Genomic DNA, 17,411 nt, shown 5'->3' on the forward strand with positions numbered 1-17,411 from the left:
ATGTGTCCGTATACCAGATGCAGGAGTTTTCAGAGTGTGGAATTTCAAGTAGGTTTCGGAGGCAAAAGTGAGTTTTACACCAGTTTATTAAATTAGGCAATTTACACAAAAGCAAGCACTGCACTGAATAGAATACCCATTAACACCAATTAATTCGTTTGAACTCCTCACCATTGAGTTTGCTGCCACCTTTTGCCACTTCACATTCTTATGTGAAAAGAAAACTAGTCTTTTCATTCATAACTCGATAAGATCACCTCACAGTCCTCTGAGCTGCAATCGATACAGGCCCAACCTGTCTCACCTTCCCTCATAAGATAACCAGTGAAACCCAGAGCTCAGGGTTGAAGGCAGAACCCACCGGTCACTGAACATGTGCAAGAGATCACAAAAAGTAGAGCGAGAAAAGATTTCATTGTGGCACAGTGAGGCTGGGAAAGATTTGAAAATGGGGTTTCGAGTTTTAAAATGGAGACGTTTCTGGTTTTAGACCCAATGTATGCCAGAGGGGTGGGGAGAGGGTGATGGGGGAAAGGGTCTTTCAGCAAATTAGATTACAGGTGGGGGAGTTTTGGATTACACTGCTTTATTTAATCATTAATGTGTTGGAGACTGGGATAAAAATGTTGTCTTACTAAGAGTCAAGATGAGTCCAGCTGATCAATGTCATTGTGTATTCCTGTTCCTTGTCAATATCAGCACTCCACTTTGCAGAACCCCCTCTAAATGACGTGGATTGTCACTTCCCCCCACCTTACATCACATCCCCCCACCTCCCTAACACACCCCCAAGATTGTCCTGAACTTGAAGATTAAGCTCCTGTACGCTGGTTGCAAGGCAAAAGATAATTAAATTAAACTGTGTTTCATCTGATTTCTTTGAACATAGCAGCTTGCATTTTGCTAAAAGCTATCAATGCAGTAAAATGTCCCAAGGTGCTTCACAAAGCTTTTTCAACTAAACTCTCTCCCTGAGTCACATAAGGGGTTATTGGGTTGGATGAAAAGGAGGTTTTAAGAGGCGTCTTAAAGGACAGGGGGTTAGAAAGGTAGAGATAATAATGTGTGAATAAATTAGGAGTAGTAGCAGGCCATTCAGCCCCTTACGTCAGTTCCGCGACCATTCAAATCCGGTGACTGTCTGTCTGGATTGTGCATGTTCTGTTTGTCCAAATCACTAACAACCTGTCCTGGTCCCCCCATGCCAACACTATAGTTAAGAAAGTCCACCAGTATCGCCGCCATCTCAAAAGACTGAGGAAATTTAGCATGTCAGCTACGACTCTCACCAACTTTTACAGATGCACCACAGAAAGCATTCTTTCTGGTTGTATCACAGCTGTGTGTGTGCGTCATGTTTGTGTGGGTTTCCTCCAGGTGCTCCGGTTTCCTCCCATAGTCCAAAGCTGTGTAGGTTAGGTTGATTGACCATGCTACCATCAGGGGGATTAGCAGGGTAAATATGTGGGGTGGGCTCGATGGACCGAATGGCCTCTTTCTGCACTGTTTGTTCGTAATAAGGTCATGGGTGATTTAATTGTAACTTCAACTCCACCTTCTGCTGACCTCCGATAGCCTTTATTAGTCAAGGATCTATCCCCCACTTCTCTAAAATTATATATTGACCCAGTCCCTACTTCCCTTTGGGAGAGTTTCAAAGATTCAGCATTCTCTGGGAGAAAACATTTCTTCTCAATTCCAGCTTAAATGGGAGACCCCTTCTTTTTAATGTGTTTCCTAGGTCCAGTCTCTCCCACCAGGGGAAACATTTATTCAGTGTTCACCCGATTGAGCCCTCTCAGGATCTTACATATTTCAATAAGGTCACCTCACACTTTTGTGAACTGCAATGGATACTGGCCCACCTGTCTAACCTTGTAGGATAACCAGTGAATTCCAGAGCTTAGGGCTAGGCAGTTGAAGGTAGAACCACCAATGGTGAGGAAACTCTGACTGAAGATGTGTAAGACATCACAAAAGTATAGCTGGAAAAGATTGCATTGTGGCACAATGAGGCAGGGAAAGATTTGAAAACGGGGTTTAGAGTTTTGAAATTGAGGTATTTCTGTGTTTAGACCCATTGTATATTGGGGGAATGAATGGGAATTTGAGCAAATTGGATTGCAGGCAGGGATGTTTTGGATATGCACTGCTTTATTTAATCATTTGATTTGATTTGATTATTATCATTGTCACATATATTAACATACAGTGTAAAGTATTGTTTCTTGCATGCTATACAGGCAAAGCATACCATTCATAGAGAAGGAAAGGAGGGAGTGCAGAATGTAGTGCTATAGTCATAGCTAAGGTGTAGAGAAAGATCAACTTAATGCAAGGTAGATCCATTCAAAAGTCTAACAGCAGCAGGGAAGAAGAAGCTGTTCTTGAGTCAGTTGGTACGTGACCTCAGACTTCTGTACATTTTTCCCAATGGAAGAAGATGGAAGAGAGAATGTCTGGGGTGCATGGGGTCCTTAATTACGCTGGCTGCTTTGCTGAGGCAGCGGGAAGTCTAGACAGAGTCAATGGATGGGAGGCTGGTTTGCGTGATGGACTGGGCTACATTCATGACCTTTGTAGTTTCTTGCGGTTTTGGACAGAGCAGGAGCCCAAACTAAGCTGAGATACAACCAGAAAGAATGCTTTCTGTGGTGCATCTGTAAAAGTTGGTGAGAGGCGTAGCCTTAGTCTTTTGTGATGGTGGAGGCACTGGTGGGCTTTCTTAACTATAGTGTCGGCATGGGGGGACCAGGACAGGTTGTTAGTGATTTGGACAAACAGAAACCTGAAGCTCTTGGCCCTTCTACTTTGTCCATTATTAATCATTAGTGCATTGGAGACTGGGATAAAAATCTTGTCTTATTAACAGTCAAGATTAGTCCAACTGATAACAGAAGATGAAAATGCTGGAAAACCTCAGCAGGTCTGACAGCATCGGTGGGTAGAGAATGGAGCCAACGTATCAAATCTTGATGACCCTTTGCCAGAATTGGGGACCACATGCAGCCACATATGGTCTCAGCAACCCTACACCGAGGCAGCCTCCTCACTGACTGCCTCTACACACTGGCTGGGTGGATCAGGGAACAAGGAGCCTCCCCACCCCCTCCCACAACTCCCTCACCCCCAGCAATATCTAGATGGCTGACACATTGGGAGAGGTAAGTGCTACTTGAGAAGAGGGAGACATATGGGTTGCCTCAGAATGGAGACACTGACAAACTCTTTGGAAAGGTGAGGAAGTACTGTGAGGGTTCTTAGGGTGGAGGGTTGACCACTCCAGAAAATTCCTGTAGTTGTCCCTGAACCTTTCCCTGCATTGCAGTTCCCTGGTGTTGCCAATTAATTTAGTCACTCACATCATGTAGAACTCCCAGGAACAGGCTGTGTCTGCTAAGTCCCCAATATGATGGGGAGCAGTACAATGTTAGGGGTGCAGCTTTGGAGGGGTGATGGAATTCCAGTGGTTCTTCCAACAGTTTTCCAGGCCTTCCACATCCAATCCCATCTCCACAGTACCGGCAAAGTTCACCCAATGTATCTCTACCCTTCTAAATTGGCATGGCAGAGTCATGTGCTCGGACAATAGTCGGAACTTCAGGGCGAGCAGTTTGTGGCAGGATGTAATAATCCTCCAGGAATTCATCCAGTCAGAATTGGCAACACTTTGGCTGACCCTAAGCAAAGTTCAGGCTCAATCCCATCTAATCCCATCAACTTTCATCTAACCCGAAGAGAAAATGCTGGAAAATCTCAGCAGGTCTGGCAACATCTGTAAGGAAAGGAAAAAGCTGCCGTTTCAAGTCCAGATGACCCTTGTGGGACACACCTTGTGGGGAATCAACGACTGAATGCCATAATTGCTAGACTCTTCATCCAAAAACTCGCTATTGTTCTGAGGATCTAGGTTCAAATCCCACCATGGCAGATAGAGGAATTTGAATTCAACAAAAAAAATCTGGAATTAAGAATCTACTGATGACCATGAAACCAATGTCAATTGTTAGCAAAAACCCATCTGGTCCATCAATGTCCCTTAGGGAAAGAAATCTGCCATCCTTACCCAGTCTGGCCTACATGTGACTCCAGAGCTGCAGCAATTGGCTTGACTGCCAACTATCCTCCAAGAACAACTCGGGAAAGGAATTGAATACTGCCAGCCAGTAATGCCAATGTGCCACGAATGAATAAAAAAAGAGGAGTAGAAGTCAATCATTTGGCCTGTCAAGCCTGGTCCAACATTCCAACAGGCTGCTCATCTCTCTTTCCCCCACTTTTCCCCAATATTAGAATCCCTACAATGCAGAATGAGGCCATTCAGCCCATCAAGTCTGCACTGGCAGGGCATCCTACATAGTCCCGGCCCTATCCTTGTAACCCCACTCATTTTACCCCTTTCTTACCCACAACCTACACACCTTGGGATACTAGGGGCAATTTAGCATAGCCGATCCACCCAACTTACATATCTTTAGCACGTGGGAGAAAACCGGAGCACCTGGAGGAAACCCACACCGACATGGAGAGAATGTGCAAACTCAATGCAGGCAGACACCCAAGGCTGGAATTGAACCCGGGAAACTGGTGCTGTGAGGCAGCAATGGGAGCCACTGTGCCACCGTGCTGCACCCATGTCTCTTGATGTTATTAAATATTCAGCAAACAATCGATTTCGGTTTTAAACTTGCTGGATAACTGAGCTTCCACAGCCTAGCGGGATAGAGAAATCCAGACAAGTGACAGTCACCCTCCCTGCCCCCCCTCATATGGAAATCCCTTCCCAAGGTCAGTGGATCTTTAAATGTTTCGCCAAATTATCCGCCCCATCCGCAATGATTCCCACGGTGGGCAGGACTGGAAAATTTACCCCAAGGAGTAGCAGTGGATAGTTATAGACAGGAAGTAACTGACATACGTAACACTAGTGCTCTTTGCTTTAATAGGGATTCAAAAACCAGCTCGTTCTGGTTCTGCAATCCCTCACATGATCCGCTCAGGAGCTGACTCTTTGCTGACCCTCGGAAAGCTTCATGCAATTTCCAACATTCCGTATCCATGGCTGTGCTTAGTCCTTTAATCTGCCGGAGTTGTATGATTCAAATTCCATTGAAGCTAAACTCCCTACTTGAACATAATTAGCTTTTGTTGGTACTCGGAGCTACAGCCGTGCCAATTAATTTAATTCTGTTTCGCATTTATTCTGCTCAGGCAGCCTGTTGTGTGCTTACAGCAATTCAGTTGGTGCCGTTCCCACCTTCTCCTTCCATTCACTGTTGTCCTCTCTATACAATGACCATTCATCTAGATGCTGACCTGTTATGTTACACACCCTCATATAAGATTGAGACTTCTGGAACGATTGACAAACCCCACTCTCTCTGATTTATCTAGCCTAACAAACATACTAAGCTGTCTGTTTTGCATGAATTCGGAAAAGAACATCAGGCAAACATGTCAATTGCACAGCAGAAATTCAACCCTCGTTCTCCGATTGTGTTGTCCTTTCCCCTCGACACAATCAGAAAGTGCCTTCACTCACTGGGCGGGATTTTACAGCCTCGCTGGCCCCAAAACTATGAAATCCCACCCAAGGGCAAGGGATCTCTCCATGGTCCGCCCCTCACCTGCTCCGTTTCCAGAGAGTGAGCTCACCAATTGTGTCGTACAGCCGAGTGGGTACATTAAGCCAGTGTGCCAGCCAACCAAGAGGCATGGTAAACCAGCTTGCCACAGCCAATTGGGGTGTGTGTGTGTGTGTGTGTGTGTGTGTGTGTGTGTGTGTGTGTGTGTGTGTGTGTGTGTGTGTGTGTGTGTGTGTGTGTGTGTGTGTGTGTGTGTGTGTGTGTGTGTGTGTGTGCCAGCCAATCAGAGGAGGTGTTAATACCGTGTATCAGCCAAAGAGAGCGAATGTTCATCCAGTGTGCCAACCAGTCAGGGCATGGGCTATTCCCAGAGTCTCATTGTACCAGTTGAGCAGATGGCTTGCCGATGCACCATGCAGTGGGTCACCAGATATAGCATTATAGACACTAATTTCAAGTCAGAATTTTACAGAATAACTGAAAATTTTCCTCACACGTAACTCTTCATGTAAATTTTGCACTTTAACACACTCAGTGCAGATCCAGGCACAACAGGAGTGTTTAACTGAACACTAGCATGGACATCCATTAATATGGAACACTTTTTGGAGGGCTAAAGTGTAAATATTACCCTTTAGACAAAAGAGATATAGAATTTCTCGTGCCTTGTCTTTCTCTGTACACAGTTTCACTAGTGCCCTCACTGGTCATGATCTGTGGCATTCATCAAAAGATCACAATCTGCGCGATTTCTGTCTTCATTCATAATTGACAGTTCATTGTCTGATGTTTTCTTGTCCTTTAACATAAAATGTTTCTTCACTTGCAGGTAAAAAGGAATAAACAGAGCAAAACAGATTAGTCCAATTCCGGTAGCCACTCCAAAGTAGATACGCCTGCAAGTATACGGAAGGACATGAGAGAGAGTTTAAAAGTGATTCGATTGTTCAACTAATTGTTTGCGACTTGACAGCAATTTGACCTTTCAGATTGAGACACGGGTAGCATTATCCAATACAAATAACACACTGTTATTATCTCCACGTGGGATTATGGTTTAGCAAGAAGTGAGCTGCTTTGGGAGCAACATCAGATTATCTGAATTTGGTGGGAAACAGGTTAAAGGTGATGGTGAACTGCCTTCTTGAATCACTGCAGTCCACGTGACCTAGGTACACCCACAGTGCTGTTAAAATCATAGAATCATTGAATACCTGCAGCGCAGAAGTAGGCCATCAAGTCTGCATCGATGATCTCAGATACAGCTTCTTATCCAGGCCCTACCCCTGTCACTCCACATATTTACGAATTCCCCTAACCTACACACCTTGAGACACTAAGGGGAAATTTAGCATGGCCAATCCACCTAACCCACACATCTTTGGAGGGGGGAGTTCCAAAGTTTTCAACTGGCAACAGCGAAGAAATGGTGACATATTTCCAAATCAGGAGGGTGAATGACTTTGGGGATAGCTTTCAGGTGGTGGTGTTCCCATGTTTCTGTTACCTTGTCCTTCTAGGTGGTAGAGGTTGTATGTTTGGAAGGTAGCGTCATAGAATCATACAGTGCAGAAGGAGGCTATTTGACACATTGAGTCTGCACCGACCACAATTCCACCTAGGCCCTATTCCCGTAAACCCACGTATTTATCCTGCTAATTCTCCTGACACTAAGGGGCAATTTAGCATGGCCAATCCACCTAACACCAACGTCTTTAGAGGAAACTGAAGCACTCGGAGGAAACCCATGCAGACACCGGGAGAATGTGCAAACTCCACACAGTCAGGGACCCAAGGACGGAATTGAATCTGGGTCCCTGGTGCTGTGAGACAGCAGTGCGAACCACTGTGCCACCGTGCTGAAGAAACCTTGTGAGTTGCATTAATGAATCCTGCACGTGGCTGGTGTGACTGTGGTGAAAGCAGTGAATATTTAAGGAGATGGATGGAATATCAAAGAAGTGAGCTGCTTTGACCTGGATAATGTTGATCTTTCTGAGTGCAGCTGGTGTTGTACTCATCCAGGCAAGTGGACAGTATTCCTTCACTTCCAATTTGTGCCTTATAGATGGTACACAGGTTTGGGAGAGTCAGGAGGTGTGTTACTCACTGCAGAGTACCCAGCCACTGACCTGCTCTTGTATCCACATAGAATCTCTAGAAGAGGTCATTTGGCCCATCAGACGCACCAAGTCTCCAAGATAGTATATTCCCTAGGCCCCGTTCCTTGCCCTATCTCCGTAGTCCCACACACTTCCCATGGCTAATCCATCTAACCTCCATGTCTTTACGGACTCAGGAACAATTTAGCATGGCTAATCCACCTACCCTGCATCTCTTTGGAACATAGGAGGAGCACCCAGAGGAAAGCCACAAAGACATAACACCCAAGGCCAGAATTGAACCCGGGTCCCTGGAGCTGTGAGACAGCAGTGCTAACCACTGTGCCACTAGTCCAATTCAGTTTCTCCTCAATGGTAATAGCCAGGATGTCGATAGTGGGAGAATTCAGTGATGGTAAGGCCATTGAGTGTGGAGGGAGTTGGTTAGATTCTCTCTTGTTGAAGATAGCCATTGCCTGACACTTCTGTGGTAAGAATATTAAAATTATACAGTTGGAAGGCCACTATTTAGTCCAGAAGTAGTCTCTGTCACAAGGCAAGTGCATCAGAGAGCTTAGACACAGGGATCACAGTCAGGTTACACTAGTAACCTGTAATTTACACAGGCTAATGGGAGAATGTATTTAAACTGTTATGAGCTATACGTGGCATGGAGACACCAGTAAGGCTGAAGCCTTGACTCCTCCACAACCATGACTCTGTATATGGACCCCTATGACTATACATGGATTAGATTAGGGATTAAAATAAAAAGGCAGAATGGACAAGTTGGGCCGAAGGGCCTGTTTCCATACTGTAAACCTCTATGACTCTAATTCTAGCTTCCTGTCTTTAAACATATGGCTGTCACTATGGAAGCTAGGCACCCCACCAACCGCTCCCCCACCCACCACCCCCCCCCACGCCCCCCCTCACCCCCCCCACCCCCGTTGACCCATAAAATCCACCAGCCTCAAAGTAAAGCTCTGGTGTCAGGCGTTCAGTGGCTGCTCTGTTCCTGTCCCCCATCACCCAACCCTGTGCCCCCCGCGATCCTGTTCTGTTCGTACAAATTATAGAATGCCTGCAGTGCAGAAGGAGGCCATTCGGCCCATCAAGCCAACACCGACAACAATCCCACCCACCCCCTATCCCCACATATTTACCCTGCCATTCCCCCTGACACTAAGGGGCAATTTAGCATGGCCAATCCACCCAATCCGCACATCTTTGTTAGTGTGGGAAGAAACCGGAGCACTCGGAGGAAACCCACGCAGACACGGGGAGAAGGTGCAAACTCTACACAGGTACTCACCCAAGGCTGGAATTGAACCCTGATCCCTGCCTCCATGAGGCAGCAGTGTTAACCACTGTGCCACCCCATAAATAAATAAATGATTTATTTGATGTCAAAATTTTATTTCAGGGAGAAAGGTACCTCGGCTTCAGGGAGGGTTGATATGGAAATGCTCCGAACTATCTGCTTACAGTGTTCTGGAATCAGCTTCCCTCACTTTGCTGGCAATCTCTGATTGTAAGCCAGATCCCATGGAGATTGAGGAAGTGGCTACTCCCAGTGTAGGGATTCCCAAGCCATCCAGATTTGTGCCAATGCCCCTATCGGGTGTGGGTAGAGGTTCTGTACTGACCAAGCTGAGGGAAAGATCCCAGTATCTGCTGGGACCTGACCTATTTCAGCTGCTCCACCTTATTCTGTCTGGATATCTCAGCGGAATTTTCCATTTTTACACAGAGTGTGGGCTGACGCGTGGCCTGCACAGCCACCTTTTCTTGCAGCATTGTGCGGTACTCTGTGCTAAAGAGAGGAGGCATTGCCCAGACCGTCACACTGGGATGGGGCTGGAAAACATTGGGGATGTCGGGAATCCTGAGATCGGGGCACCTTTTCTAAACAGCGACCTTCCTGGATGGGAATCTCATGACATCGCTGACGATGCGGTTGTGGGGGGGTGGGGGGGTGTGCAGTGAATTGTGAAAATCGGAATATCAGATTTTGCTGGAAAATCCCCTGCAAAGTCTGAGTTCACCTGAATGACTCAAGTGAATTCCTCCACCGTCATTGCTTTCAGAGTGAAAATGGCAACCAGGATTTTGACCTGGAGTCTCCATGTATCAAAGATTAATCTCCAGGACATTGCTACATGCAAGCCTAGGGCAAAACTAGTGTGGAATTAAAAAGACTTCTTTGTCATTTCCTTTGAACGTTTCTCTTAACAGTGTATACATATCGAGCAGTACAGCGGTTAGCACTGCTAGCTCGCAGTGCCAGGGTCCCGGGTTCAATTCTGGCCTCGGGTCACTGTCTGTGTAGAGCTTACACATTCTCCCCATGTCTGTGTGGGTTTCCTCCTACACCCCAAAGATGTGTGGATTAGATGGATGGGCCAGGATAAATTGTCCTTCAGTGCCAGGGGAATTAGCAGGGTAAATACGTGGGGGTAAAGGGATAGTGCCTGGGTGGGACTGTTGCCAGTTGTTGATGGCCTGAATGGGCTGGTTCTGCACTGTAGGGATTCTATAATCCAATGATATAAAAACCTTGATAATTAGGAAATAAAGGTTGTTGGCTACCAGTCAAGCATCATTTAATTGGGTAATGTTTACTTTTGCTTTTCAATTGGCCTAGGAAGGCAAGAAGGAATGTTTTAGTCAACTGATGACTGGACATGTGATAAAAGTCTTCAGGAATTTATTTTGTCACATTTTCAACCCTAACCACAGCCAATGAGACTATTGTAGAAGTTTGATAACATCACAACATGGTTGCTAGGCTCTTGTGAGGCTCAGTTCAAATGGGCTTCAGGTGCATGGATCTCAGTAATGGTTCAAAAAGACATCTCACCAACACCTTTCCCAGGACAATTAAGGATGGGAAATAAATGCTAGCCGAGCCAGCAATGACTACATCCACCGAAAGAATAAACAGAAAGAAGGAGCAGCACAATGATTGGCTGCTGTGCCACAATCATAGATACTAGGCCCAAAGGCCTTTTGGAAATAACAACAAACCTGAACGCATCCGTGTCATACATCCGGCAGGCTCCTCGGCCCCCGCATCTGTTGGCTCCCCATTTCAGACAGGTTGTGTCTATCAATGCTCCAAAGTAAATAGGAGCGGGGATTCCAGCTGGAACAGGAGGAAAAGTAGGCTTTAGAAATGGCATTTGGAACAAAAACAGCAACCTGCACTGATATAATTCTCTATTATCGTAAAATGTCCCAGCAGGGTGCAGAGCACAATGTGGAGGGTGGCATGGTGGCGCAGTGGTTAGCACTGCTGCCTCACAGCGCCAGGGATACGGGTTCGATTCCCGGCTTGGGTCGTTGTCTGTGTGGAATTTGCATGCTCTCCCTGTGTCTGCGTGGGTTTCCTCCGGATGCTCCGGTTTCCTCCCACAGTCCAAAGATGTGCAGGTTACGTTGATTGGCCATGCTAAACTGACCCTAGTGTCAGGGGATTAGCGGGGTAAATACGTATGGTTATGGGGAAAGGGCCTGGGTGTGATTGTGGTTGATGCAGGCTCGATGGGCCTATTAACCTCCTTCTGTACTGTAGGGATTCTATGATTCTAAAAGAGTGTGGTGAGGCTGGTGTGTTAGGGGGGCAGTGGTGTAGTGGTATTGTCAGTGGTACTAATAATCTAGAGACCAGGGATTAACGCTCAGGGTACTCAGGTTCAAATCCCACCACAACAGGTAATGAAATTTGAATACAATAAAATCTGCGATTAACAGATTAACAGTGGACGCCACGGTAGCACAGTGGTTAGCACTGCTTCTTCACAGCTCCAGGGACCTAGGGTTCGACTCCTGGCTCGGGTCACTGTCAGTGTGGAGTTTGCACATTCTCCTCGTGTCTGCGTGGGTTTCCTCCGGGTGCTCTGGTTTCCTTCCACTGCCCAATGATGTGCGGGTTAGGTTGATTGGCCATGCTAAAATTGCCTCTTAGTGTCCTGAGATGCGCAGGTTAGAGGGATTAGCAGGTAAATTCCTCCCACATCCCAAAGATGTGCTGTTAGGCTGATTGGCAGGAATAAATTGTCCCTAAATCAGTTTCCCTCAATCTGGATGGCCATAAAACATTAGATAGGGGTCATGGGTAGAGAGGTGGACTGGTGGTGTTGAGATGGCGGCGCGGCTCGTTGGGCCGAAGGGCCTGTTTCCCAGGCTGATTTTGTTCTTTGTTCTAAATTTGTCAGGATGTGGCGGTAGGGCCTAGGTGGGATTGCGGTCAGTGCAGACACGATGGGCCAAATGGCCTCTTTCTGCTCTGTAGGGTTTCTGTGATTCTGTGATCTGTGATGAGCTGTGCTGGTAATTTAGTGCAGGTGGGAATTCAGCGCTGGAGGCCTGTTAGTTGAATATTTTTATTTCAGCCCCCCAGAAGCTGATAAAGGAGGAAGATAGGTTGAGATTTTGGGTGGGAGTTTCCAGCCCTTACCTCTAGCCAGATCTTCCAGTCCTGCCAAATGTGACACTCTGTGATGGAGTGGGTGGAGGGAGGTAGTTGGAGCTGGGATGACAGGGTCACGCAAAATGCCATTGACATTGGCGAGACCATAAGATTCCCCTGGCGCCCAAAGCATAAAGTTCATAGAGAAGGAAACGAGAGAGTGCAGGGTATAAGTCAATGTCTGTAACATCACCTGACTTCACCCGTCTCAGCTCCTTTGCGGCATTACCCTTTCAATAGTTCGAAACTTGACTATTCCAAGGCACAGTAAGGAGTCTTAAAACACCAGGTTAAAGTCCAACAGGTTTATTTGGTAGCACGTGCTTTCAGAACACTGCTCCTTCATCAGGTGAGTGGAGAGTTGGGTTCACAAACAGGGCATATATAGACACAAACTCAATTACAAGATAATAGTTGGAATGCGAGTCTTAACAGGTAATCAAGTCTTTACAGGTACAGACAATGTGAGTGGAGAGAGGGTTAAGCACAGGTTGAAGAAATGTGTATTGTCTCCAGCCAGGACAGTTAGTGAGATTTTGCTTCATCCTGACCTACAACGTCTTCACCTTCAACAACCAGTTTTTCATCCAGACACACGGAGTAGCTATGGGGACCAAATTCGCACCTCAATATGCCAATGTGCACCTCTTCATGCACAGGTTCGAACAAGACCTCTTCACCACACAGGACTTTCAACCGAAGCTATACACCAGATACCTCGATTACATTTTCTTCCTTTGGGCTCACGGTGAATCATTACTGAAACAACTATATGATGACATCAACAAGTTCCATCCCACCATCAGACTCACCATGGACTACTCTCCAGAATCGGTTGCATTCTTGGACACACACACCTCCATCAAGGCCACCTCAGCACTTCACTGTACTGCAAGCCCATGGATAACCTCACAATGCTCCATTTCTTCAGCTTCCACCCTAAACATGTTAAAGAAGCCATCCCCTATGGATCTGCTCAGATGAGGAGGATTGCAACAGACACCTACAAACGCTGAAAAATGCAATCGTAAGATATGGCGCTTGACTCATTGATCGACACTTCCCACGTGCCACAGTGAGAAAGTGCACTGACCTCCTTAAACACAGGACACGGTGGACAGAGTATCCTTCATTGTCCAGTACTTCCCTAGAGTGGAGAAGCTACGATATCTTCTCCAGACCCTTTAATATGTCATCGATGAAGACGAATATCTTGCCAAGGCCACTCCACTACTTGCCTTCAAACAATCGCACAACTTCAAACAGACCATGGTACGCAGCAAACAACCCAGCCTTAGGAGAATAGTGACCACGACACCACACAACTCTTTCACAGCAACCTCTGCAGGACGTACTAGATCATTGACATGGATACTACCATCACACGTGAGAACACTATCCACCAGATACACGGTATATACTCGGCCAATGTTGTCTATCTGATACACTGCAGGAAAGGATGTCCTGAGGCATGGTACATTGGCGAGACCATGCAGACACTATGACGACGGATGAATGAACACCGCTTGACAATAACCAGACAGGAATGTTCCCTTCCTATCGGGGAACACTTCAGCAGTCATAGGTATTCAGCCTCTGATCTTCGGGTAAGCGTTCTCCAAGGCAGCCTTCAAGACTCACAACAATGCAGAGTCTCTGAGCAGAAACTGATAACCAAATTCCATACGCATGAGGACTGACTCAACCGGGATCTTGGGTTCATGTCACACTATCTGTGACATGAACCCATGACTTGTCTGGGCTTGCAAAGTCTCACTAACTGTCTTGGCTGGAGACGATACATATCTCTTTAACTTGCGCTTAACCCTCTCTCCACTCACATTGTCTGTATCTGTAAAGACTTGATTACCTGTTCAGACTCGCATTCCAGCCATTATCTTGTAATTGAGTCTGTATCTTTATACGCCTTGTTTGTGAACCCAACTCTCCACTCACCTGATGAAGGAGCAGCGCTCTGAAAGCTGGTGCTACCAAACAAGCCAGTTGGACTTTAACCTGGTGTTTTGAGACTCCTTACTGTGCCTTGGAATAGTCAAGTTTCGAACTATTGAAAGTGTGATGACACAGAGGAGCTGAGACGGGTGAAGTCAGGTGATGTTACAGACATTGACTTCAACAGAGCGTAAAATCAGTCAGGGCCTAAGGTGAACCCCGCCCCCACCCCCAACACCAAAACACCCAGTTCTTGCTGGGTGGATTTGATCACAATCAGGACTTCGGTTGCTGAAAGCAAAATAATTTCAAAATACAGTTGACCTGACAAAACTCACCTAACATTCTTATAATCAAACCGTATATGCCAATAGCCAGTGGTTTCAGCTCTGAATCAACTGACCTGATGGAAGCAAAAGACCAATTAAATCAGTGTAAAGGCAATGAAGAGCTACCCAAATGCTTTAGCAATGCTATTTAGTTTGATATGTTGATAGGGGATAACATGGGGAAGAGGCTTGTGAAAGGATAGAATCATAAATGCTACAGTGCAGAAAGAGGCCATTCAGCCCATCGGGTCTGCATCAACCACAACCCACCCATGCCCTTTCCCCATAACCCCATGTATTTACCCTGTTAGTCCCCTTGACATAATTTAGCATGGCCAATCCTGCACATCTTTGGACTGTGGGAGGAAACCGGAGCACCCGGAGGAAACCCACACAGACACGGGGAGAATGTGCAAACCCCACACAGACAGTGGCCCAAGCCCGGAATCGAACCCAAGTCCCTGGGGCTGTGAGGCAGCAGTGCTAACTACTGTGCCACCCCCAGTGGCATAGATCCGTTGGGCTGACTGGCCTGTTCCTGTGCTATTGTATGTCTTGTTGGCTGTCTCCCATTCACAAGCTTTACTATTAATGTTTGAACTAATATGGTTCTGGCTGGATTTCAACACAAAGCATCTCCCTGAGCCAAAGGAGTTGGCAACTTCTTTGGCGACACGGTAGCACGGTGGTTAGCACTGCTGCTTCACAGCTCCAGGGGCCTGGGTTCGATTCCCGGCTTGGGTCACTGCCTGTGTGGAGTTTGCACATTCTCCTCGTGTCTGTGCGGGTTTCCTCCAGGAGCTCCGGTTTCCTCCCACTGTCCAAAGATGTGTGAATTAGGTTGATTGGCCACGCTAAAAGTTGCTCTTGGTGTCCTGAGGTGTGTGGATTAGTGGGTAAATATGTTGGGATATGGGGGTGGGATTGTGGTCAGTGCAGACTCAATGGGCCAAATGGCCTCTTTCTGTACTGTGGGATTTCTATGATTCTACGTAACAGCTAACAAGTGTTTTTGTCCCATCAGTGTGGCACGGTGGCACAGTAAGTAGTTAGCAGTGCTGTCTCACAGCTCCAGGAACTTGGGTTCAATTTTGGCCTCGGGTGACTGTCTTGACAGTCTGTGTGGAGTTTGCACGTTCTCCCCATGTCTGCATGGGTTCCTTCCAGGTGCTCCGGTTTCCTCCTACAGTCCCAAGATGTGCAGGTTAGGTTGATTGGCCATGATTAATTGTCCCTTAGTGTCAGGGGTTTGAGGAGGGTAAATATGTGGGGTTTACAGGAATAGGACCTAGATGGGATTGTTGTTGGTTGTGGTTGATTGGGTCAGATGGGCTCCTTCTGCACTGTATATTCTATAAGCTCTCTCCTTTATCCTCAGAACCTGTCCTTCAACGCCTCTTTTAACTCTCTTGGGTCAGTGCATTTGTTAAAAAGCTTTCAAATTGTTTTGCAAACTTGTACTAATTTGTAATTAGCCATGTGAGGTATAGCGTAGTGGCAACATTCTTGACTCTGACTCTGAGTACGAAATCTAAGCTGGAATTCTCAAGCAGACCTGAGGGTGAACTACATTGTCAGCTGTGCTAGCTTGTGAATGAGATGTTAAATCATTGCCTTGCCCACCCTCTGGATAAAAGGTCTGGACACTCTTCAGGGAAGAGTGCGGGAGCTCTCCCAGGTGTTCTGACAATATTTACCCCTTAACCAGCACCTTAAAGTCAAATGAGCTGGTCACGTGTTGCATTTTGAGACTTGTGTGTAAATAGGTTGCTGTGTTTATTACATGACAACAGTGGCCACTCTGCAGAAGGGTCTCATTGTTGTAAAGCACAATAGGAAGTCCTGAGAGTACAGAAATGCAGATCTTTTTCTTAAATTATACTGTAGTAATTTTTAGTGCCAGAAAGTTTGGGGACCTCTGATCAAAATAACTTATCAGGTGCTTCATGGAGAAACAACTTTTTTTATAAAGACATTCTGGAAACTAGGCAGACATGGGTGCACACACACACACAAACACACACACACACACACACACACATGCACATTAATACACGTATATGAACATGGGTATGGACACACACACACACACAGACACGGGCAAGGTACACATACATTAATACGCACATATGAACATAGGTATGGACACACAGACATGGGCAAAGTACACACATTAATATATACACATGGATATGGGCACACACGCATGCATATGCATGTATGGGCACACAACACACGCACATAAACATGAGCATATACATATACACACATGTGAACACACACATACACAAAGATGGACACACACATGCACATGGATACATACAGATGCACATACACACACATGTGAACAAGGGCACACATATGCACATATATGTTTAAGATGTTAATATATGCAGTCTGTGAAATTCTCCTCTGTAATTACTCATAACACCCGGAGTCAGGTTCCTGTAAATACCATACTTCAAAGTTCTTAAATCATGCCACACCATCCAATTATCATAATTACAAAGCAGCATTTCTCTAAATTAGTTTTGGTGCTGTACAACGCTTAATCATTTTCAGTGTTTAACTCAGGTAAGTGCCAAATGATTAGTCATTCAATTAATATAATTACAATTATATCATAGATGAACCCACATGCAATTAGATCAGCTTTACAAAAATATTGTTGGCTGGACAGTTTTGTAACTCTATAATTTATATAATTACAACAATAACAATTTATATGACTGAAATATATTTCCTTTATTTGTGTAAGGGTCCATATTGCAGCTGGTGGATTTATTTGCAAGTAATTACCAGTGTGACTCAAAACACTAACTGGGAATATTGCCACTTTGATTAATTAGTGACGTCAGAATACAGATTACGATCGTTTATTCTGTACGATGGGCTATAATGGTTATGATTTAAACAGAAGGAGTTGATAAAATCTCCAGTGGACTTTAGAGTAAAGCATAATATTGTC

The 17,411-nt window shown here is 45.8% G+C and overlaps 1 protein-coding gene across 1 annotated transcript in view; it reads right to left on the reverse strand.

Moving 5' to 3' along the window:
• Positions 1-5,865: 5,865 nt before the first annotated feature.
• LOC145355562 (solute carrier organic anion transporter family member 1C1-like) overlaps positions 5,866-17,411 on the reverse strand; it is a 48,786-nt gene continuing 37,240 nt past the window's right edge. Inside the window, exons 12-14 of the mRNA XM_080207808.1 lie at positions 14,453-14,517; positions 10,718-10,835; positions 5,866-6,481 (exon numbers count right to left, since the gene is read on the reverse strand). Of these exons, the coding sequence (XP_080063934.1) occupies positions 6,286-6,481; positions 10,718-10,835; positions 14,453-14,517 (379 nt within the window). The 3' untranslated portion in view covers positions 5,866-6,285. The remainder of the gene's footprint in view (positions 6,482-10,717; positions 10,836-14,452; positions 14,518-17,411) is intronic.

This window comes from Carcharhinus amblyrhynchos, chromosome 19 (genome assembly GCF_965287045.1).
Source record: "Carcharhinus amblyrhynchos chromosome 19, sCarAmb.v2.hapA, whole genome shotgun sequence".
Taxonomy (NCBI): Eukaryota; Metazoa; Chordata; class Chondrichthyes; order Carcharhiniformes; family Carcharhinidae; genus Carcharhinus; species Carcharhinus amblyrhynchos.